The 22,032-nt window shown below is 41.2% G+C and overlaps 1 protein-coding gene across 1 annotated transcript in view; it reads left to right on the forward strand.

The window, feature by feature from the left end:
* Positions 1 to 597: 597 nt before the first annotated feature.
* FAM98B (family with sequence similarity 98 member B) overlaps positions 598 to 22,032 on the forward strand; it is a gene marked incomplete at both ends in the record, with an annotated part of 28,222 nt that continues 6,787 nt past the window's right edge. Inside the window, 6 exons of the mRNA XM_080707959.1 lie at positions 598 to 635; positions 13,185 to 13,330; positions 13,911 to 14,045; positions 16,698 to 16,876; positions 18,210 to 18,290; positions 19,256 to 19,372. Of these exons, the coding sequence (XP_080564085.1) occupies positions 598 to 635; positions 13,185 to 13,330; positions 13,911 to 14,045; positions 16,698 to 16,876; positions 18,210 to 18,290; positions 19,256 to 19,372 (696 nt within the window). The remainder of the gene's footprint in view (positions 636 to 13,184; positions 13,331 to 13,910; positions 14,046 to 16,697; positions 16,877 to 18,209; positions 18,291 to 19,255; positions 19,373 to 22,032) is intronic.

Below are 22,032 nucleotides of genomic sequence, written 5' to 3' on the forward strand. Positions count from 1 at the left end.
GTAGCTGAGGCTGGCTTTGAACCTGCGGGATCCTCCTGTCTCCGCCTCCCAAGCGCGGGGATGACAAGCGTGCGCCACCACGCCAGGCTTGTCATTACTAATTTTAGCTCAAGATAATTATAATTTCATTTCAGGATTATTATTATTATTATTATTATTATTATTATTATTCGGTGTTACTGGGGTTCCTGGAAACCCTTCTACCTCCGGGCTACACTCCCAGACCCATATATATTTAAATTTGATTTCAAGATTCTTGTAATAAAAAGAGAAGTCTGGAGTCTTACCGGTTGAGATCAACTAGGGCAGAATCACATTGGTTAAGAGTGATTGCACGACACAGACAAGGCCCAGCAAGAAGACTCCTATCGTACTGCCATTTACTTCTCTCTATTTTTAAGAGAACAGCGAGACAGAGCCGCCTTGGGCCCTATTAAGCGCGGATTCTCCAGCCGGGGCACCCGGGGCGGACCGGGGCGCTCCCGCGCATCCGCCGGAACCTTGGCGCGGGCCGCGGTTTCCGGCGGGCCGCTTAGAGCGCCGGACGCCTCGGGCCGGGGGACCCTGCGCGGGCCGGAGCCGAGCCCCGACGCGGCCATGGAGGGGGACGTGCTGGACACGCTGGAGGCGCTGGGGTGAGCGTCGGGCCTCTCCCGGGAGACGCGGGCCCCCCTGCCCCGCGGCGGCGGCGGCATGGCGGCGGCATGGCGGCGGTGCGGGCCCGGGCCGCGCGCTCCCGCCGGCGCCGACGGAGTTAAGCGGGGGGCGGGAGGAACCGGCGTGGAGCGGAGGGCGGGCCGGCTGGGGCGCGGGTCCCGCGGGGTTCCTGGGGGCGCAGCCCTGGCGCCCGCGGCGGGTGCCGGGACCTGAGCCCGCCGGGCGCGGGGGCCCCTGCGGTGGCCCCCGGGGGGCTTCCCGGGGCCCGGGCGTCACTTCTGCGTCTTTGACAAGAGAACGTGTTTTAATTCAGCGCGGGTCCAAACATTAGACCACGGCATCCATCGGTGCGTATTTGTTTACCTCCCAGGCAGGGAGAAAAGCCGGTTTTCAGAGGATCCATTCCCAGAGCGGGGGCTACAAAGAGCTCCCTGTCTGCGGCTCGTTATAATTGCCTTGTGGCGAGTGAATTTCCCGGAGCGGAGCGAGGGATGATGTTCATAGATTCGGGTGCGGGGATCCGTTCATGTAACAACACCCCTCCCCCATCCTGTCGGTCCTCACAGCCCCTTCCCAGATTATCTTGTCCTGCCCATTGGCTTCTTGAACTTCACCCTTGCCCTTTCTCCATCCTTCCTCAAGTCAGCCCCGGGAAAAAAAAGGCGCCTTTTCTATTTTGTTTACTGATAATACGACCCCATTCAATGGGATCGATCACAGTAGGTAGTGGTTGATTGAACGGGTAAATGACTACATGAAGAAAGTTCAAAGGAAGCCGGGCGTGGTGGCAACATGTGTAATCCCAGTACTTGGGAGGCTGAGGCAGGAGGATCACAGGTCCAGCTACTTCGGGAGGCCCTCCGCAACTTAGTGACACCCTGTTTCAAAAATAAAGAATAAAAAACAGATCTGGGGTGTAACTTGGAGATAGAATGCCCCTGGGTTCAATCCCCAGTACCGCCAATTAAAAAGTTCAAAGGAGAGTGCATAGGTCCAGAGAGTTGAGATTAAGAAAACAAAAACAAAACTATAGAGGTTGGAGCTATCTGTACATTTATTTGCCCTTCTCTCTTTCCTCTCTCTCCTTCCCTCTCTCTCCTTCCTTCCTTCCATCCATCTCTCCTCTCCTCTTCTCCCTTTCTCCCTCCCTCCCTTTCCTGTAGGCTTTCTACTTTCAAGCTATACCCTTAGATCTCTTTATTATTCGTTTTGAACCAGGATCTTGTTAGGTTACTGGGAGTGTTACTATGTTGCTGAGGCTGAAGCTGTCCACCTACCTGCCATCCTCCAGTCTTTGCTTCTCTCTAGTACTGGGATTACTGGCATGTACCACCACACTCGGAGAGCTAGTGATTATTTAAGGGCCATTTAAAAAATTTCTCTGAAATTCCTTGGAGATTCTCACTTAACTTGGTTAAGAAAATAACCAAGACAAGTTGAATTGCTTCTAAAGGTTTAGGCTCCAGTTTGACTTGCCAAGTACTCCAGGTAAGAATAGTGAGAGCATATACATCATTTATGAAAAAGGAGAAGATAACACTTTTCTTCTTTTATTTCTTGAACTTAGTGTTCATATAATGTTTTGGGGAATGAAGTTCTTGATAATATTGATGTCTATGGAGAAAAATTAGTTTCACATTATTCAGTATGGAAAGTAAAACAGTTTACATACTTGAGAATTGGGTTTTCCTGGAATAGCTGAGGATAGGATTTTGTAATTAAATTTTATGGTAATGAAATATGAAAAAAGTAGCTATTTATTTACATACCTGTATTGTAATTGAACCCTGTTTTCAAATGTCCATGTAGTTTGTGAATAATGTTTTTTATAGCGATGAAGATTTTTTTGTCTTTTTTTTGCGGGTCTGGGGATGGAACACAGGGGCATTTGACCTTTGAGCCACACCCCTTGCCCTATTTTTTTTCTTTATTTTGGAACAGTCTTAGCCTCCTGATGCTGGGATTACAAGCATGCACCACCATGCCCGGCTGATGAAGATATTTAAGGTCAAGATGCTTTAGTTTGTCATATAAAAAAGAAATTCATGAGCCAGGTGTGGTGGCGTACATGGAGGCTGAGACAGGAGAATCGAAACCAGCCTCAGCTACTTAGTGAGACCCCTGTTTCCAAATAAATTATAAAATAGGTCTGGGGTATAGCCTGGAGATAGAAAGGCCCTGTGGTCCACCCCCTAGTTACCCCCCCACACACACACACAAAGAAATTAATGAGAGGAATTAAAAGGAAAAAAACTGGGAAGGAACAGGTTAGTGATACTGTATATTATAAATGAAAGCAGGTAGAAATTACTCACTTTCCTCATGTCTGACATGAGTGATAATGCAGATGATTTGCTTTAGTATTTTTTTGTGTGTCTGTGGGGGGGGGGTCTGGGGATGGAACCCAGGGGCATTCTACCGCCAAGCTACACACCCAGATCTATTTTTTATTCTTTATTTTGAAACAGGGTCTCGCTGAGTTGAGGAGGGCCTCACTAAGTATGAGGCTGTCCATGAACTGCAATCCTCCTGTCTCTGCCTCCTGAATGCTGGGATTACAAGCATGCACTACCATGCCTGGCTCGCTTTAGTTTTAATAGTCTGATATTTTGTGGAACAGTAGATCTCAACCCATAGATCTGGTTGTGCATCAGAACCATTTATGGAGCTTGTGAAAAATGTTTTGCTGTTTGGTGTGTACCACAGATTGACAGAATCCTCATCTCCAGAGGTGCAGTGTAGGCATGCATACCTTTTAAAAGCTTCATAGCCTAAATCAAGAGCCACTGTCATAGAACGAAGTTTATTCCCATATTTATGGAACACAGCTGTATATTGACACTGTTCTGAGGAGTCTGCGATCCAGTCCCTGTGGCGCTTACCATCATGTATGGAAGTAGACCTGATAACATAAAGTTTTAAGCTGTGATAAACACTTTAAATGAAAAGAACAAGATGATATGTCAGGAGGTGTAGGGATTCGTGTTAGATTCCTGAGCAAGTGACATGGGTTGAAATAGGAAGGATGCAGAGCAGTTAGCTGAGATGGGATGGGGAAGGAGGACAGAGGTGTTCTTACAGTGACACCAGACATAAAGACCTTGGAGTAGAAAGGAGTGTGCTGTACTGGGTCAGAAAGGAAGTTAGTGTGGCTGGAAGGCAGGGTGGTGGGAGATTGGATGCCAGAGTTCCGGTGGGTGAGGACCAGGGCATGCCTTTCAGGCTATGTTGTAGATTTTATTCTTTATCTAACAACAATGGGATGTGATAGAAGCATTCTAAATCAAAAGGGGGAGTAATTAGACACCTAACTTGAAAAGGTTACATCTGTCAGCAAATGGGATGGAGAATTGAATAGTCTGCAAAAGAGGTTTAGTGACAGTGGATATGGAAGGAAGTGCCTTGTGGGACTTTGTGATTGATTGGCTATCAGAACTCAAGATTTCATTTCTGTAGTAGTATTCATTAAGCAGCAAAGTGAAAAGACATACTGGGAGTCTAAGTTGAGTAGGGAATTAAGTGAAAACAGGAAAGAGCTAATAAATACAGAGAATATAGAGGGACCAGTGGGAGGAGATAGAGAGGAAATCCAATTTTAGGTGAGTGGTCAGAAAAGGAATTTGAAAGGACAAATAGCAGGTTGTAGTTAAGGGATATATTTGAATGAGTGATTTGGGAGGTTGTATCCATCAGCATTCTTGAAGCTGTAGTCTAAACGATTGATCACTTGACTTAGAGGAAAAAAGATTCATTTTCTTACACTTTCTGACTCCGTCCACGTGAGGCTGGGGACCGCAGAGCTCAGGGCATGGCGAAGGGAGAGCACATGGACTGTGCTCACAGCATGGAGGCTGGGAGCAAGAGGGCGAGCCAGGGGAGGAGGAACCGTATCCACAACCTCCAGGGCTGCACCCCCGAGGACCAGCTCCTCAGCCATACTCTACCGAGCACCACCCAGGTCAGTCCAGTACAACCGCATGACTCTACTGTGTCAACTCTGAGTATTATTAATAAGTGAGCTCGTTAGGGGATGTTATACCTATGTATAACAGAGCTGGAGTGGTTCTAGTGAAAGCAAGATCTGCAGGGTGGCTGATTGGCATGGGTGGAATTGTAAAGAGGAAGTAACTGGGACCTCGGGTATTAATGGGGTGTCCGTGTGGACTGTGCCTGTTTGTGAGTGTGAGAGATATACTGGGGATTGAACCCAGGGGCATTCCAGCTCTGATCTAGAACCTGATCCTGATTTTATTTTTTGTGTTGAAACAAGGTCTCACTGAGTTGCTGAAGCTGGTCTTGTACCTTCTGTCCTCCTGTCTCAAGCCTTCCAAGTACTGGGATTACAAGCATGTGCTACCACACCCGGCGAACATATGGACTCTGAAGACACTCCATGTCATGGCAAGAGTAGGGCTGGAGAGGGAAACTGATCAAAGGAAAGCTGAGGAGCGTCCAGGAGATTGATAGGTGAAAACCACAATAGAAAGAGGGTGACTGGCCAGAGCTTCAGGGGAGCAGCGGATATTTATAAGATAATGGGGGAGCAGGAGCAGTGATGTGGATGATGTGCTGGGAAGTACGGAGGACAAAAACCTTACCAGCTGAGCTTGGGAATTGAGAGTAAGAATAACCAAAGCTAGGGGTGGTAGGAGTAATCTTTCTGAGAAGAGATGTACAAGTTGTTTACAGTGGAACGCAGTGGAAGAGTTCGGGAAGCAGGGAAGGTGGAGAGCCCGATTAGAGCAAGGCCAGGAGGATGGTAAACGACGGGAAAAGCAAGGACCTCACACTTCATATGCTGGCTGACGAAAATGGAAAATAAAGTAAGTTAGGCCCTGTATATCTGTTTGAGGAGAGTAGCCTCCAGCCTTGATGGACTAACGATGTGGATCATCTCGCTGGAAGTAGTGTCAGACCAACAACTATGGTTCTAGTGAGGGCCCTGACGAGGTCAATCCAGTCGTCTAGTGTTTGCAGTAACAATGGCTCCCTCCCTCCCTCCCTCCCTCCCTCCCTCCCTCTCTCTCTTTCTTCTTCCTCCCTCCCTCCCTCTCTCTCTTTCTTTCTCCTTTCTCTCTTTCTTTCTTTCTTTCTTTCTTTCTTTCTTTCTTTCTTTCTTTCTTTCTTTCTTTCTTTCCTGGGGATGGAACCCAGGGGCACTCTACCTCTGAGCCGCACCCCCAGCCTTATTTTATTTTTATCTTGAAGCAGGGTCTGACTAGGTTGATGAAGATCTCAGAACTTGCTGAGGCTGTCCTTGAACCTTCTATCTTCCTGCCTCATCCTCCCAAGTACTGGGATTACAGGTGTGCGCCACCATGCCACGCTAGCAATGGCGGTTTTTAAATTAAATAAGAGTGTATAGAACAAAGTAGGAGCGTGGCTAGTCTTAGGAAACAGTAGTGTTGCATTGGAAATTCAAGCATCAGTAAGGTGATCAGCACTGACAGTTACTAAATGCAGTACAAATCAACTCTTTAATACCTGCTCTAACTTCTCAGACTGCAGGAGGATAATGAGAAATACTCCAGGACTATACTTCTTAAGTAGAGTTCTTTGTATCAGCAGTATTGACATTAACTGGCAAGTAGGAATATAGGTGCTCAGATCTCGCTCCAGCTATATTGAATTAGAATCTTAAACAAGACCCTTGAGAGCTTCATATGCACATAAAAGTTAAGAAGCATTGCTCTTACTCAGCCTCCCTGCCTGCCTTCCTTCCTTTTATAATATTGAACTTAGGGGCTCTACCTCTGAGTTACCTCAGCCCTGTTTTATTTTTATTTTGAAACAGGGTCTTGCTAGGCTGCTGAGAGTCTTACTACTAGCTGAGGCTGTCCTTAAACCTGTGATTCTCCTGCCTCAGTGTTTTAAGTTCTAGGATTACAGGCATACGCTCAGCTTGCTCTGACTAGTTCGTACTTTTTTTTTTTTTTTTTTTTGTAGTACTGCAGATGGAATCCAGGGGTATTCTACCTCTAAGCTATAGCCCCAGCCCTATTTTTTATTCTTTATTTTGAAACAGGGTCTCACTGCATTGCAAAGAGCCTCACTAAGTAGCTGAGGCTGTCCGCGAATTGCGATCCTCCTGTCTCAGTCTCCCGAATGCTGGAATTACAGATGTGCGCCACCATGCCCAGCTAGTTTTTACTCTTATTAAATTGTTTAGCAGAATATTTTTAGACATGTCTATTATTTAAAACAGCTAATATGTTTCTGGATAGTGGTAGTTCAATAGAGGTTAAAAACGTAGGGCTGTAGAGGTAGCGTGTATGGCTCAGGTTTCTTCATCTGTAAAGTGAGGCTAAGAATAGTACTTATTATGTGGGATATTATGGTAATTAAATGAGGGACTATTCATACAGAACAAGCTGACCTAGCATGCCGTAAACAGATTATAAATGATAATCACTAGTATGATTCTGTTATTAGGTGCTCAGGTTTGTTAAATGCATTTATTTTTCCTCTTTTATTTTTACATTACTTGATGAGCTAAGGCATTAAGGATTATGAAGTTTTTCTTTTTCCATGCTAAATTCATGTCAATGGCCTTTAAACTTACGCAGTGATGTATAGCCTTGCTCATAAGAGAAGTGTAAGAAATGATGTAACTTGATGAGTTATTGAATTGATGTGATGGTTAAATTTTATAATTGACATTTCAGTGAAAAATGTCATATCTACTACTGTGAATTAAATTTATTCAAGAGTTTATGATTTTTGCTTTATTATAGAAATTAAAGCAAATGAGAGAAAACGAGACATCTATTATTTAATCTCAGTGAGGCACTTGAAGATCTGGAAGAAGGGGTAACACAGGGGAGGCAGCCATTGGATGGGAGGAGCAGAGAGTGATCCTGTCCCAGCTCTGCCTTTTCCTGCCTGGATCACAGGCCCAGGTTATTTGCTTAGTTTCCTCACAGATGTTGGGAAGGGGTTTAAGAGGTCACGTGGATTATTTGAGGTCAGATCTGGGGGTTAAATCCAAGTGCCATCACTTACTTGCTTATCTTCCGATTCTATAGAATTAGTCTGATACTAATGTTATGAAAGTTCAGTGAATTATAAATATGTGTGCCTAGCACTGGATTTGGCCTGCTACTGAAGGCAGATACTCTAATTCTTTTTTGGCGGGGGTACTGGCTTTTGAGGCCAGGGTCATTCTACTACTGAGCTCTACCCCCAGCCCTGCTTTATTTTTTTATTTTGAATCAGGGTCTCATTAAATTGTGGAGGGCCTCACTAAATTTCTGAGGCCGGCTGTGAGCCTGAGACCCTCCTGTCTCCTCCCAAGTACTGGTATTATAGGTGTGTACCACCATGCCCCACTTCTTGTTAAATCTTAATTTCTTACCTTCAAAATAGGCATTTGAAAATACTCTTCATGAGGTTTCTCTCAGAATTAAGAGGAAAATAAATGCAAATGGCCTTTAAACACATGCAGTGATGTTTACCTTGTTGATAGAGATGTGTAAGCTAAAACTATACCAGATGGTAAAAACATACCACATATACCAGATGGTCAAAATTCCAGAAGTTTGACAGCTGTGTTTTACCAGGGAATGGCTACTCTTGATACCTTGATGGCACAGTTCTTATAAAAAGAAACATTTAATAATTAAATGTTTAAATGTAATAAAAAGAAACATTTAATAATAAAAATTATTTAATAGCAAAATTATATATCCATTTACTCTTTGACTTAATAATCTTACCTCTGAATCTATCCCAGGTATACAGTGACAAAAATTTGCCAAATAAAGCTGGAAGTAGTGGTGCACACTCATAATTCCAGTACTTGGGAGACAGAAACAGGAGGATCACAGGTTCAAAGCCAGCCCCAGAAACTTAGCAAGGACCTCAGCAGTTTAGTGAGACCCTGTTTCAAAATAAAGAATAAAATAGGCTGGGGGTGTAACTCAGAGGTAGAACACCCCTGGGTTTAGTACCACCACCAGCACCCCCCCAAAAAAATTGCCAAATTATATTAGCAAAACAATGGGAACAGCTTACATTTCCTTCATTAGAAACTGATCTTCAAAGCACAGGAAATTAAAACAAGAATTAACAAGTGGGATGGCATCAAACTAAAAAGTTTCTGCTCATCAAAGGAAACCATCAATAATCTAAAGAGAAAGCCTACAGAATGGGAGATCTTTACCAGCCACCACTCTGATGGAGGGCTAATATACAGAATACACAAAGAGCTCAAAAGACTTTACCCTAGCAAAACAAACAACCCAATTAAGAATTGGGCAGCCGGGCGTGGTGGCGCACGCTTGTAATCCCTGCGCTTTGGAGGCTGAGACAGGAGGATCGCACAGGTTCAAAGCCAGCCTCAGCTACTTAGTGAGGCTCTCAGCAACTTAGTGAGACCCTGTTTTCAAATAAAATAGAAAAAGGTCTGGGAATATAGCCTGGAGGTAGAAAGCCTCTAAGTTCCACCCCTAGTACCACAAAAAAAAAAAAAAAAAAAAAAAAAAAAAGAATTGGGCAACTGAATTGAATAGACACTTCACAAAAGAAGAGATACAAATGGCCAATAGATACAAGTAAAAATGTTCAACATCATTGGCCATCAGGGAGATGCAAATCAAAACTACACTGAGATTCCATCTAACCCCAGTCAGAGTGGCAAGCATTAAGAAATCAAATAACAACAAATGGTAGTGAGAATGTTAGGAAATAGGAACTCTTTTACACTGTTGGTGGGAGTGTAAACTAGTTTAGCCGCTATGGAGATCAGTGTGGAGATTCCTTAGAAAACTGGGAATGGATCCACCGTATGATCCGGCTAGACCACTCCTGGTATCCTTCCAAGGGGGTTGGAATCAGAGAACTATAGTAACTTATGCATACCTATATTCATAGCAGCACAAATAGCAATAGCGAAAATAGGAACCAACCTAGGTCTCTATCAACAGATGAATGGATTACAAAATTATGGGAAATATACACAATGGAATTCTACTCAGCAGTAAAGAAGAACAAAATCATGTCATTCGCAAGAAGATGGAAAGACCTGGAGAATGTTATGTTAAGGAGATCAGCCAGGCACAGAAATGAAGGGACATATGTTTTCTCTAATATGCTCAAGCTAGGGACTATTAGGGACACCAGAGGGACTCCAGATAATGGAGGGGAAACCTCAGCAAAGCTAGAATGGAAGGATAGGAGAGGAAGAAGGCTGAGGTTGATTAAGGGAGGAGCTACATCTGAGTATGTGTAAAAGTATGAACGTAGCCTGGTCAGCCTGGACACTCATTGTTGGGAGGGGATGAAGGGCAAGTGGGAGGCACCAAGCCCAGTCTGCATGTGTGCCATTTTCAGTATCATCCACATAAATTAATTTGGAGGGAGAGAAAAAGGGGAGGGGCGGGGAGAAGGGCACCAAATACTATATGAATATAAAAAAGTAAGAGCTATATAAAAAAGAGTAACTGATGAAGTCAGATACATCTAGGCAGTTAAGTACTCAGCAACTGTAAAATTAATTAAATTGTATCTAAATACTGATTTTTATTATAGGCAAATGTGTATATGTGTGAGCATGTATGTATTTACAGCAAGGAGTCGAACAGTGTGTAGTAAATACTTTTTTAAAAAAACATTTGCTTTTATATTAAAAACCATTATAGAAGGATAACCTGGAACTAATAAATATTTACCTATGGGGTAGGAGGCAGAGAAGAGGGAATAAGATATGATTAAGATTGCAAACTAGATTTATGTAAATATAATCTTGTTTTGTAAATTAGACTTTAATACCATGTACATGTTTTACATAATTATAAGCAAAATGGAATAAAAATGTAATCAAAACAAAAAAGAAACAAATGCCCTAAAAATTAAAAGCAAAATGAAAGAAATGTCTATATATTGAAGGTGGATTAATTGCATGGAAAGGAATTGTTTTTCTGTGCATCCTTCTGGAATGTAAAAAAAAAAGATCACTTATCCAAACTGGATCAATTGAACAATTTTCCTCAGATGTATTCAAGTGAAGAATTTGTTCCTAGATATTTTTACTAAAACATACTAAATGTTAAAGTCAAGGATTATATGAGTTAATAGGAAATTGTTCTGATATGTGCAGTGAACAGGGCTAGAAAGCATTATTTCCAAACTGTATCATATAAATTCAGCCAAAGGTGAGTCAGCATGTCAAGAGGAACTCCTCGTGGCCTTACATTTTTCTTTACACTTATTCCAGTAGGACTCAGTTTGTGTGTGCACACCAATTGGTGACGTGAAACAGATCAGTGTGGTAAGCTGAGCGTATTGGAATCCAAGGAGAGGCTGAGTGTTGTATGCAGCCCATGGATCAGAAAACCTTTGAATTGGAGTGAGTGGTAGGAGCAGGCTGAGCTTGCAGTGCAAAATAGGCTGTGCAGCCTGGGCAGAACAGTGACCAACAACCTCCAAGTAAGCAATAGCCAGGCCCGTGGTGATATTTGAGATCCCAGAATCCCATCTCCCTCCCGGGAGCACAGCTGCAGCGGTAGTGTATCTTCAGATACACACCTATCCATTGGGAGCGTGAGATGAAAAGTTTCTAAAAAATAAAGCCACTAAAATAATAAGGTTTGAATTTGATTTACAGAGGTCAAGCACAGTTAAGGAATTTGATTCACAGGAATGAATTGCTCAATTAATCTGAAACTTTAAACTGCTTCCTATAACTTTATTGTTAGTAATAATGCTAAATTTCCTATTCTGAGACTCTATAATTTATATCTATTTTATACAATAGGATTATGCAAATGTCGTTAAAATAGATTAGATAAAATATAAATGCCATTAAAAAGGACCAAGGATTCTGAGCAATGTCTGATTACAAGTCTAGAGCAGGAACATCTTGTCATAGGAAGAAAAGAAAGTATTCAAAGAATACTAGAAACAAGTCATGAGTAGGCTCCTACTTATCAGAGATACAACAATTTAAAATATCAGAATAATACCTGCAGTGGCTCAGACCACAGCAAATCACTAAAATCTATGAATTTTTTTTTTTTTTTTCTGGTGGTACTGGTGGTGGAACCCAGAGGCTTTCTACCTCTGGGCTATACTCCCAAACCTATTTTATATTTTATTTGGAAACAGGGGCTCACTAAATTGCTGAGAGCCTCACTAAGTAGCTGAGGCTGGCTTCAAACCTGTGCGATCCTCCTGTCTCAGCCTCTAAAGTGCAGGAATTACAAGCGTGCGCCACCACGCCCGGCTATGAATTAGTTTAAAATGTAGTTGCATAAAGAACAATACAAGTAGAGAATTGATGTCTAATTTAATTACAATAATATATATGGTATTTTAAAACATTTAAAAGCATAAAATTATGAAATAAGCCAGGCATGGTGACACACGTGTAATCCCACTACTTGGGAGGCTGAGACAGGAGGATCACAGGTTCATGGCCAGCCTCAGCTACTTAGTAAGGCCCTCCAAAACTTGTTTCAAAATAAAGAATAAAAAATAGGGCTGGGGTGTAGCTCAGAGGTAGAATGCCTCTGGGTTCCATCCCTAGTACTGCAAACAAACAAACAAACAAACAAACAGAAAAACAAAATAAACAACAATAACAACAACAACAAAAAAAAACCCCAAAGAAATAAATAAGTAATTTAGGTTAAAATGATCTCATCTGTCGCTCTCAGATTTAGGTTCGTTCTTTGTTTTGTTTTTTTTTTTTTTTTCTTCCTTTGACTGGGAATTGGATTCAAGGGCATTCTACTACAGAACTATATCCCAGCCCTGTTTATTTTTTTGTTTTGTTTTGAAACGGTCTCATTGGTTCTGAGAGTCAGTTGCTGAGGCTAGTCTGGAACTTGTAATCCTCCTGTCCCAGCCTCTCAAGTACTGAGATGACAGGCATATGCCCCCACACTCGGCTCAGGTTTACTTTTTACATTTGAAATTTTTATCTGTACTTTTTTATATTTCATATTTTTGTAAATAATATTAAGCTGTTAGCCTTTCTATTATTTGACTTTGTTATGCAATACTTACAGTTGGTATTTTACTGTAAAATGAAATGTGGTAAAAAAAAAAGCCAAATATTAACTATAGAGAGGAAGGATCAGCAAATAATTTCTGTAAAAGGCCAGATACAGTATAGACTTTGAAAGCAGACATAGACAATTTGTAGATTTATACATTTAATCTGTAAATTAATACACTTATTGGCTGTGTTCCAGTAAAACTAATTAAAAAAAAAAAAAGGCAGTGATGCCAGGCATGGTGGTGCATGCCTATAATCCCAGTGCTTGGTGGGGGGCTGAGACAGGAGGATTGCAGGCTCATAGCCAACTGTCGTAAGATAGCAAGATCCTATGAAATTAGTGAGGCCCTGTTTTTAAATAAAAAATAAAATAAAATTGAATGGGGAGTGTAGCTCAGAAGTAGAATGCCTCTGGGTACCATAAAATAAATAAATACATAAAAATAAATTAAAAAATAAAGGTAGCTGGCCATCATAGAAAAGTATGAGGAGGCTTCTTCTTAGCGTTTCTTTCTTTCTTTCTTTCTAGGTATAAGGGACCACTGTTAGAAGAACAGGCACTCTCCAAAGCAGCGGAAGGGGGGCTGTCTTCACCCGAATTTTCAGAGCTCTGCATTTGGTTAGGCTCTCAGATAAAATCATTGTGCAACTTGGAAGAAAGTCTCACGTCAGCTGGTATTGCCATGGTTTCATTCACCTTTATGTTGGATAGCAAATGAACCGACGTAACAATGCATAGCTTTATCTACAGCGTGACCACTGTACAGGGGAAAACCTCTATAACTGCTGTGTTAACTCTAGTATTGTTTGTTAGAAAAACATGGAGCCTGCATTTGGTTATTTAAAATTTTAATTTTTGTAATCCCCGCGCTTGGGAGGCTGAGACAGGAGGATCACACAGGTTCAAAGCCAGCCTCAGCTACTCAGTGAGACCCTTTTCAGTTTATCTGATTTTTATGAATGGTCCCATTGGACTAGAATTGTCAGAGATTTAAATATGAAAGTATTTAGTATCATGACTGATTATGTTCTTACATTGATACTTATTCAAGTGTTTATGTTTTAAGTGTTACTTTGTATGTGTACGGAAATTGTTGGGCTGTCTTTACTTAGACTTTTCAGTTATATATGTAAAGAGTAAGTTTGATAGTGAACTTTAGAATTGAATGTAAAATTGAAATCAAGTAGTGGATTTTACGGTATTGGGCTATGTGGTAACTAATCAGGAAATGTTTTGTGGTTTTTCTTTTTAAAGGGAGAGATGACTTAGAGAGCTTCCAGCTTGAGATAAGTGGGTTTTTAAAAGAAATGGCTTGCCCATATTCCGTTCTCGTATCAGGAGATATTAAAGACCGTTTAAAAAAGAAGGATGACTGTTTGAAACTTTTATGTAAGTTATCTTTCCTTGGACATTTAAGTGCATTTGTTAGATCTGCTTATTGTTATTTTTAAGTCAAAATGTATGCGGTTTCATTAATAAAGCATAGGCATTTTATATATTAAAAAGGTCTTAGTATTTGATCTAAAATATGAAGCTAAGAAGTGTTTGCATAAATGTAGTTTTAATTCTACTAGTAAAACCTCTAACACTGTGATAATATGGTTAATATATAGTGCCCTTTGTGCTGTATATAGTATTTTTGAATATTTTTTTTCACTTAATTCATCTCTGAACAATTATAGCTAGACGACTAAAGTTGGTGATCTCCAAAGTCCTGTTTAATTTGTAAAATTCAGGGAACTAGGCGGCTAAGCAGATGACTATATCTTATTTTTAGATATTAAATTATCTATACTGAAACAATTACAATAAGTAATACATCCATTTGTTTGGGTTAGGTCCTTTCAAAGTGTTTTACCTTATTTTCATGCTATTTTTAAAGTTGTACTAACTGGCCATTTGATAAAATTTTGTAGCATTTACTTTTAATTATTTTTTACATTTTTGTTTCATTTGTATCATGTAACATATTCCTCATAGGTTCTAGTGTTAGTCAAGTTGTGTGTGTGTGTGTTTGGTTGGTGATGAGAGAAGTGCTGACATTGAATGACCTTGTGTATACTGAGGGGACCAAAGTCACGCGCCCCCCGCACTTCAGTTCTCACACTGTTTATGTCTTCCCATTCAGTGTGCGTCACTGATTAATGAACCGCTGGTATTAATAAGAGGCTGAAATGACCCTGGCTTACTGGGTGTACTGGGATAGAAAAGAAGCTATGAGTAGTGGCCTAGAGGAACTTGCGTGCTTTACCATCAGCCAATGAGAACTATATTATGCATCATGTTACACTTTCTGCCTTCGCTATTAAGAAGCTCAGGAGTAACAATGCTACCCACTTGCAGTAGAAGTCAGAAGAAAGAAATAAAAGTTGGCAAAGTTCTTATAAAATTACAAAAATGTCCAGGAAGGCAGTGATGGGGACCTACGGTCTGTGGGTGCCGAGTGTGACGGGGACGTGAAGTTCTGGGGGTGGGGGGTGGTGATGGGCGCTCAGTCATGTAAATGTCCTAAGGCCACAAAACTCTACACTTAAAAATGCTTAAAATGGTAAACTAAAAAAACTTCGTGCTCACCATGTAAGTCTTAGAAAGTACATAAAATTGTAAAGAAGAAAATAAGTTCCCTTCTCGGATGAGAAGTACCTTGTTGGTTTATTTCCTTTCTCTTTTCCTACATGCATGGATGTGTGCGCATGTGCGCTGTCTCTCAAATAAGACTGAGAAGCGGTTGCAGACACACTCATCTCCTTCTCCTGCTCACTTAATGTATTGTCCTCCTCATTTCCCCTTATTAGATATTACTGTTATTTTGTGATACTAGGGATTGAACCCAGGGCCTCAAACATTCTAGGCAAGTGATTACAGGGACCTCTATCCTCAGCCCTGTTTATTTTGAAATAGGATCTCATTATTTTGCCCAGGCTCTCCTTGAACTTGAGATCCTCCCGCCTCAGTCTTCCAAGTAGCTGGGATTACAGGCATGTGCCACTGCTTCTGGGTTTATATATATATATAAAAAAATTAAACTGACTACCTTGCCTTATGCTGACAACATTTTTATTTAGTACATGGTTATATTCTTGATTTAAATTAGCTTTTCACAGCCAGGCGTGGTGGGTGCACGCTTGTAATCCCAGCGCTTGGGAGGCTGAGACAGGAGGATCACACAGGTTCAAAGCCAGCCTCAGCTACTTAGTGAGGCTCTCAGCAACTTAGTGAGACCCTGTTTCCAAATAAAGTATAAAAAAAAATAGGTCTGGGAGTTTAGCCCAGAGGTAGAAAACCCTTGGGTTCCACCCAAGTACCACAAAAATAAATAAATAAATAAATAAATAAATAAATAAATAAATAAACAAACAAACTAACTAACTTTTCACTACCGAAATTAAGATGCTAGTTTTCTATTTTTATTTATTTAAAATTACATGCATACAAAAAGCCACAATTTAACATAGCAGTTTCAACTTAAACTAAGCAGAAGAAATATCTGGAAAACTGTGTAAAAGTACTACTGCCAAGATCCCATCTTTAGAGATTCTGACCTAGTAGTTATGAAGTGCAAGTTAGATGTGTGTGTGTGTGTGTGTGTTATTGAGGACTGAACCCAGAGGCGTTCTGCCTTCAAGCTATACCCCCAGCCCAATTTTACTTCTTACTTGGAAACAGGGTCTTGCTAGGCTGATGAGAGCCTCACTACTTGTTGAGGCTGTCCTCGAACCTGTGATTCTCCTGTCTCAGCCTCCCAAGCACTAGGATTATAGGGGTGTGCCACCACACCAGGCAAGTATAGTTTGTTTTAAACCCAAGGTTGCTTCTCATGGGCAGGCAGAATTGAGAACTATGACTGAACGAGACTGTTGAGTAATTTTTTTAAATATGGCTGTTGAGTGGATTAGATGAAATGGAAGTGAAGGGACACACACACACACACACACACACACACACACACAAATACATACATACATACATACATACATATATATATATTCTAAGAAATTTTTGTGCAGATATTAACATTCATTTTAACCTTTTTTATTATAGTATTTTTAAGTACAGAACTTCAAGCTTCACAGATTTTACAGAAGAAGAAAGGTAAAAATTCTCAGTTAGATAAGAACAGTGAAATTTATCAGGAAGTTCAAGCTGTGTGTGATGCTCTTGGTGTGCCCAAGTCAACGGCTTCTGACATTCCAGTTATGCTAAACCAAGTGGAATCAAAGGTATTTTATTTGTTTTATTTTTATTCCCCCCCAAATCTGTTGCGTGCTAATATAATGTGCTGTATTAAAAATGAAAGTGTGCCGGGCATGGTGGGCACGCTTGTCATCCCCGCGCTTGGGAGGCGGAGACAGGAGGATCGCGCAGGTTCGAAGCCAGCCGCGCTGGTTTAGGAGACCCTGTTTCCAAATTTAAAAAATATATATATATAAAATAGGTCTGGGAGTCTAGCCTGGAGGTAGAAGGGCTTCCAGGAACCCCAGTACCACCCCCCCCCCCAAAAAAAGAAAGAAAGTATAACTGTAAGTGTAAGATATATCTATTATTCCAAGAGAAGTTCGTCTTCTTATCATCTAAATTTTGGATTTGGACTTAATATGCATGTGACTTAATTTATTTGTATCTAATATTCTTTTTTGTGTGATACTGGGATGGAACCCAAGCACATTCTACCTTTGAGCTACATCCCCATCTCTATTTTTTATTCTTTCTTTCTTTTTTCTTTTTTTATTTTTTGTGGTACTGGGGATGAAACCCAGGGGCCTTCTGCCTTTGGGCTACACTCCCAGACCTATTTTATATTTTATTTGGAAACAGGGTCTCGCTAAGTAGCTGAGGCTGGCTTCGAACCTGTGCGATCCTCCTGTCTCAGCCTCCCAAGTGCTGGGATTACAAGCGTGTGCCATCACATCCGGCTTATTCTTTATTTTGAAATAGGGTCTCACTGAGTTGCAAAGGGCTAAGTAGAAGCTGAGGCTGTCCGCGAACCACAGTCCTCCTGTCTCAGCCTCCCAAATGCTGGGATTACAAGTGCGAGCCACCATACCTGGCCTTATATCTAATATTCTTGGATGAGTACCCTTAGAGTTTGCCAGTTTTTCATGACAGAAGTCACTTTGCAAGCTGGGTGTGGTGACTCACACTTGTAATCCCAGTACTTGGGAGGCTGAGACAGGAGGATCGCAGGTTCAAAGTTAGTCTCGGGCAACTTAGCAGGGCTCTCAGCAACCTAGTGAGACCCTCTTTACAAATCAGATATAGAATTGGACTGAAGGTGTAGTTTGAAGGCGTAGTTTGAAGGCGTAGTTTGAAGGTGTAGTTTGAAGGTGTGCCTCTGTGCTCACTCCCTAGTACTTGCACAGCCAGGTGTGGTGGCGCACACTTGTAATCCCAAATCCCTGTACTTGGAATGATACTTCTTGGTGTGTAGAAGTGTACTTTAATTATTTTATGTTAACATTTTATTTATTCTCTAATGTTGAACAATTGAAACCAGAATAAAATTGTTTTAATTTAGGTGTAGACATTTTCACAATCTTTTGTATTTCCTTCTAGGTGAAGGATATTCTTTCCAAAGTCCAGAAAAATCATGTCGGAAAACCACTGCTGAAAATTGACTTAAGTTCGGAACAGGCGGTAAATCTTTCTTTCTATAACAGTATAGGAACAACTACAGTATATACACAACCTTATATAATTAAGTTGATGTGTTGGTTGTATTGGTCTTTTTTTGTTGTTACTGTAATAAAGTACTCAAGTCAGGCTAAGTTTATAAAGAAATCTTTATTTAGCTTCCATAATAGCTCTTTTTATTTTGGAGGCTGAAAGTCTCAACAGCGCAGTGGAGGCTCTGGCAGGGGCTGGCTGCCTCTTGCTGTGTAATCTCAGGATGGATGGCAATGTGTGTGGAAGGGAGGGGATCCTGAGGTCAAACAGGAAGCCAGAGAGGCCGAGCTCCCATAGTCCCTGTCCAGGGCACGCACCTGTTTGACCCAAGGGCCTTTTCAAGGCTGCGCTCATTCCTAACGCTCTCTTCCTAGTACTGCCACCCTGCAGACAGGCCTCCAATACAGGAGCCTCTGTGGGGACAAGAACATCCAAACCATAGTAGTGACATAGTAATGGGCATCCAGATGTTCGTTGTAAGCATGCACATGTTACTTTGGAGAATTAAAATGGAGTAATATTCTAGAATAATATGTCCCAACATTTCTTCAATCAAAGTATCAATTAAAAATATGCCTGGCCAAGAATATTGATGATACCCAACATGTTAGTGTGGTTGTTTGATTTCAAAAAGGATAGTATCTTTAAGGCTGACAGATGAGAAATGACTGACCCATACTTAGCTAGCAAGTACATATCTTACTTAAATTAGTATGTTTATGAAGATAAGATAAACTGGTCTCATATATTCTGAAGAGCGCGAATGTTCTATCAAATGCTCTCTTGTTTACATAATCTGCCATAAAGTCTCATAGGATCAGAGAATGGTCAAGGGTAGTATCTTTTGAGTCAGTGGGAAGTGTTTACGGCATTTTCACATATCTTTCTGTGCATTGTGAATCTTACGCGTATGGGTTTTGTTCTGAATTCTTCAGGAGCAACTGGAAAGAATCAACGATGCCCTTTCCTGTGAATATGAGTGCCGCCGGCGGATGTTAATGAAGCGGTTAGATGTGACAGTGCAGTCCTTTGGGTGGTCTGATAGAGCAAAGGTAAGACTGTGTTCCCGTTTGTGTCCTGTAGGTGGCGCCCTTTGAAAGCGCTTCAAGCTCTTGCTTGCTGTTAGTAACTCACATTTGCTGAGCCACTTGGGCAGGTCAGCTGCTGGTCTTATATATCATGATCCCAGTCTTGTATACATTTCTGTTTGCAAATAATTTAATTTCTCCCTAGCATTTTATCTTTATTTTAAATGCATAGATATTGTAATTTATTCCAGAATATGCATAAAAGAAGGGACATCCTATAAGATAATGAAATATATAGTGAGCAACTAATTTAAAAACCTAGCTATGGCTGGGTATGGTGGCACACGCTTGTAATCCCAGCATTTGGGAGGCGAGACAGGAGGATCTTGGTTCGAGGACAACCTCTGCTACTTAGGCCCTTTGCAACTCAGTGAGATCCTATTACAAAATGAATAAAAAAATAATAGTTCTGGGGGTGTCACTTGGAGGTAGAATGCCCCTGGGTTGCATACTCAGTACCGCAAAACAAAACTAAACAAAAACCGAGCTGCAGGCACACCTGTAGTAGTACTGATGACCAAGCAGGTCTTCTTAGAATTGTCTTAAAGCTAGGTAAACACAGAATATTTTGCACTGGAAAGGGCTTTCTGGAGTGGGAGCAGTCTTAAATAGGAATCTCTTTCGATAGGTTTTTAGAGCGCTGTCTTCCATCACTCCTGCTTCGTGTCTTTGGTTTCTGTTCAGGCTCAGTCTGGATCCTCCCGACTCCATCCTGCATCATAGCTTGGACTCTCAGGCAGTAAGCAGGAGCAGTTGTAGGCCTCTCTCTTTTCCGGGCTCACTCTCCTGAGCTTTTTGATGTTCACTATATGAAAATGGCGTTTCACCTTGTCTTGTTCCTTCTTAGTTGTTCAGGTTGGAGGATAAATCAGTGCCTTTTACTCTTTTACTTTGTCCTGACTACAGGTGAAGTTCAGGCGTTGTGATTCCATTTTCTGATTAATTGAGCAGTTCTTCCGCTCCATGTCCTATCAGTTGGGCTCACTTTTGCAGGGCTTTGGTTTGGATGTGGACTGTCCCTCGAGTGTTCTTGTGCTGGAAGCTTAGTCCACTCAGGCGGCCTTGAGGTGGTGGCTCCTTAAGAGGCGGGGCCTAATGGAAGGTATTTAGGCCATCTGTCCTCATGAATGAATTAGTGTTGGTCTTGAGGAGTGGGTTTGGTTTTGCAGGAAAGAGTTAATTCTTGCATGAGTGCCTGGCCCCTTTCCAAGCATGTGGTTGTTTCTCTTTCTACTTCTTTGCCAAATTATGATTCATTCCGGGGGCTCCTTGCCAGAACACTTGTGCCATGGTGTTTGAATCCTTTAGTCACCAGAATCATAAGCCAGATAAACCTCTGTATGGGTCATCCACCCTCAGGGGTTTTGTTAGTAACAACACAGAACTGATGAACACATGTAGCTTCTTCATTCAGCTGACGTCTGGGCTGGGTCTCCTGGGTGTCCTGACTCTGCTCTGGAGCTTTCAGTTCTTTTTTTGGCTCTCACGTGTTCGGTTTCTCTTTTTCTGTCTGTGTCTGTCTGTCTGTCTGTCTGTCTGTCTCTCGCTGTCTCTCGCTCTCTCTGTAGTATTTTATTAGTTTTTTCTGGCTTCTGTAACAAATTGCTATAAACTGAGTTGCTTAAATAATACAAATTAATTCTAGTTCTGGAGGTCAAAAATTCTAGTGGAGATACTGGCAGAGTTGCATTCCTCCCGGATGTTTTATGGGAGAATCCGTGTCTTTACATTTCCTCGCTTCTAATTAGGTGCCACTTGCATTTTTTTTTTTTTTTTTGGCTCTCAGGCTCATCTTCTGTCTTCAAAGCTAGCAGCAGAATATGATATAGTTTTTCCTCTTTGTTTATATCATCATATTATCTTCTGTCTCTGACACTCTCTTGTCTCTTTATAAGGATCCTTATAAGGATATTTTGACTCTCTTTATAAGGATAGGGGGGTCCACAGATAGTACACAATGGACCTGAGGCTGTGGGCATCTTTGGGAGGCCATGCAACTGACAGATGTATCATCTTTCAATTAAATTTGTTTTTTTCTTGCATTGTATTTCTGCTATATGATAGGCTTTAATTTTTCTTAATAATACTTTAAAAAATTAAGCCCTCTAATGAGCTCTGCATTTCTTGAGTTTTTGTCCTAGAAACTCGCATCCTCTTACTGAGAGCTTTATGGCTTTCCATTGGCCGCTCTCTATTTCTGTACCGTGTGACCTGCTCGTTCACTGTTTATTTCCTCATTATGCTGTAGTACATTCACAAGAACTTCCTAGTAAGGGCGCATAGAACCTGATTGTTTGAATCCCAGCATTCTGAAAAGGTTTATCTACTGTCGCTTTTGATTATTTGGATAAATAGCAGTCTTTTTCTCTAAGAATGCTGAAGGCAATGTTTCTTGTAGCAATGTAAAAGGAGTTTACTATGCTCTTAAGAAGCCTGTTGTCATTCTTTCTTTTGGATGACATTTCATTTTTTCTGGATGCTATTGGCATCTCTCTGGAGTTCTGAAATTTTACAGTGTGTGTTGATTTCTGTCTCTTTTCATTGATTATGCTGAACACTAGATGACCTTTTATATTTTATATTTATATGAGCTTTTATATTTTGCTTTATTAATTTATTCCCTT

Source organism: Muscardinus avellanarius (genome assembly GCF_963383645.1).
Source record: "Muscardinus avellanarius genome assembly, chromosome: 12".
NCBI lineage: Eukaryota > Metazoa > Chordata > Mammalia > Rodentia > Gliridae > Muscardinus > Muscardinus avellanarius.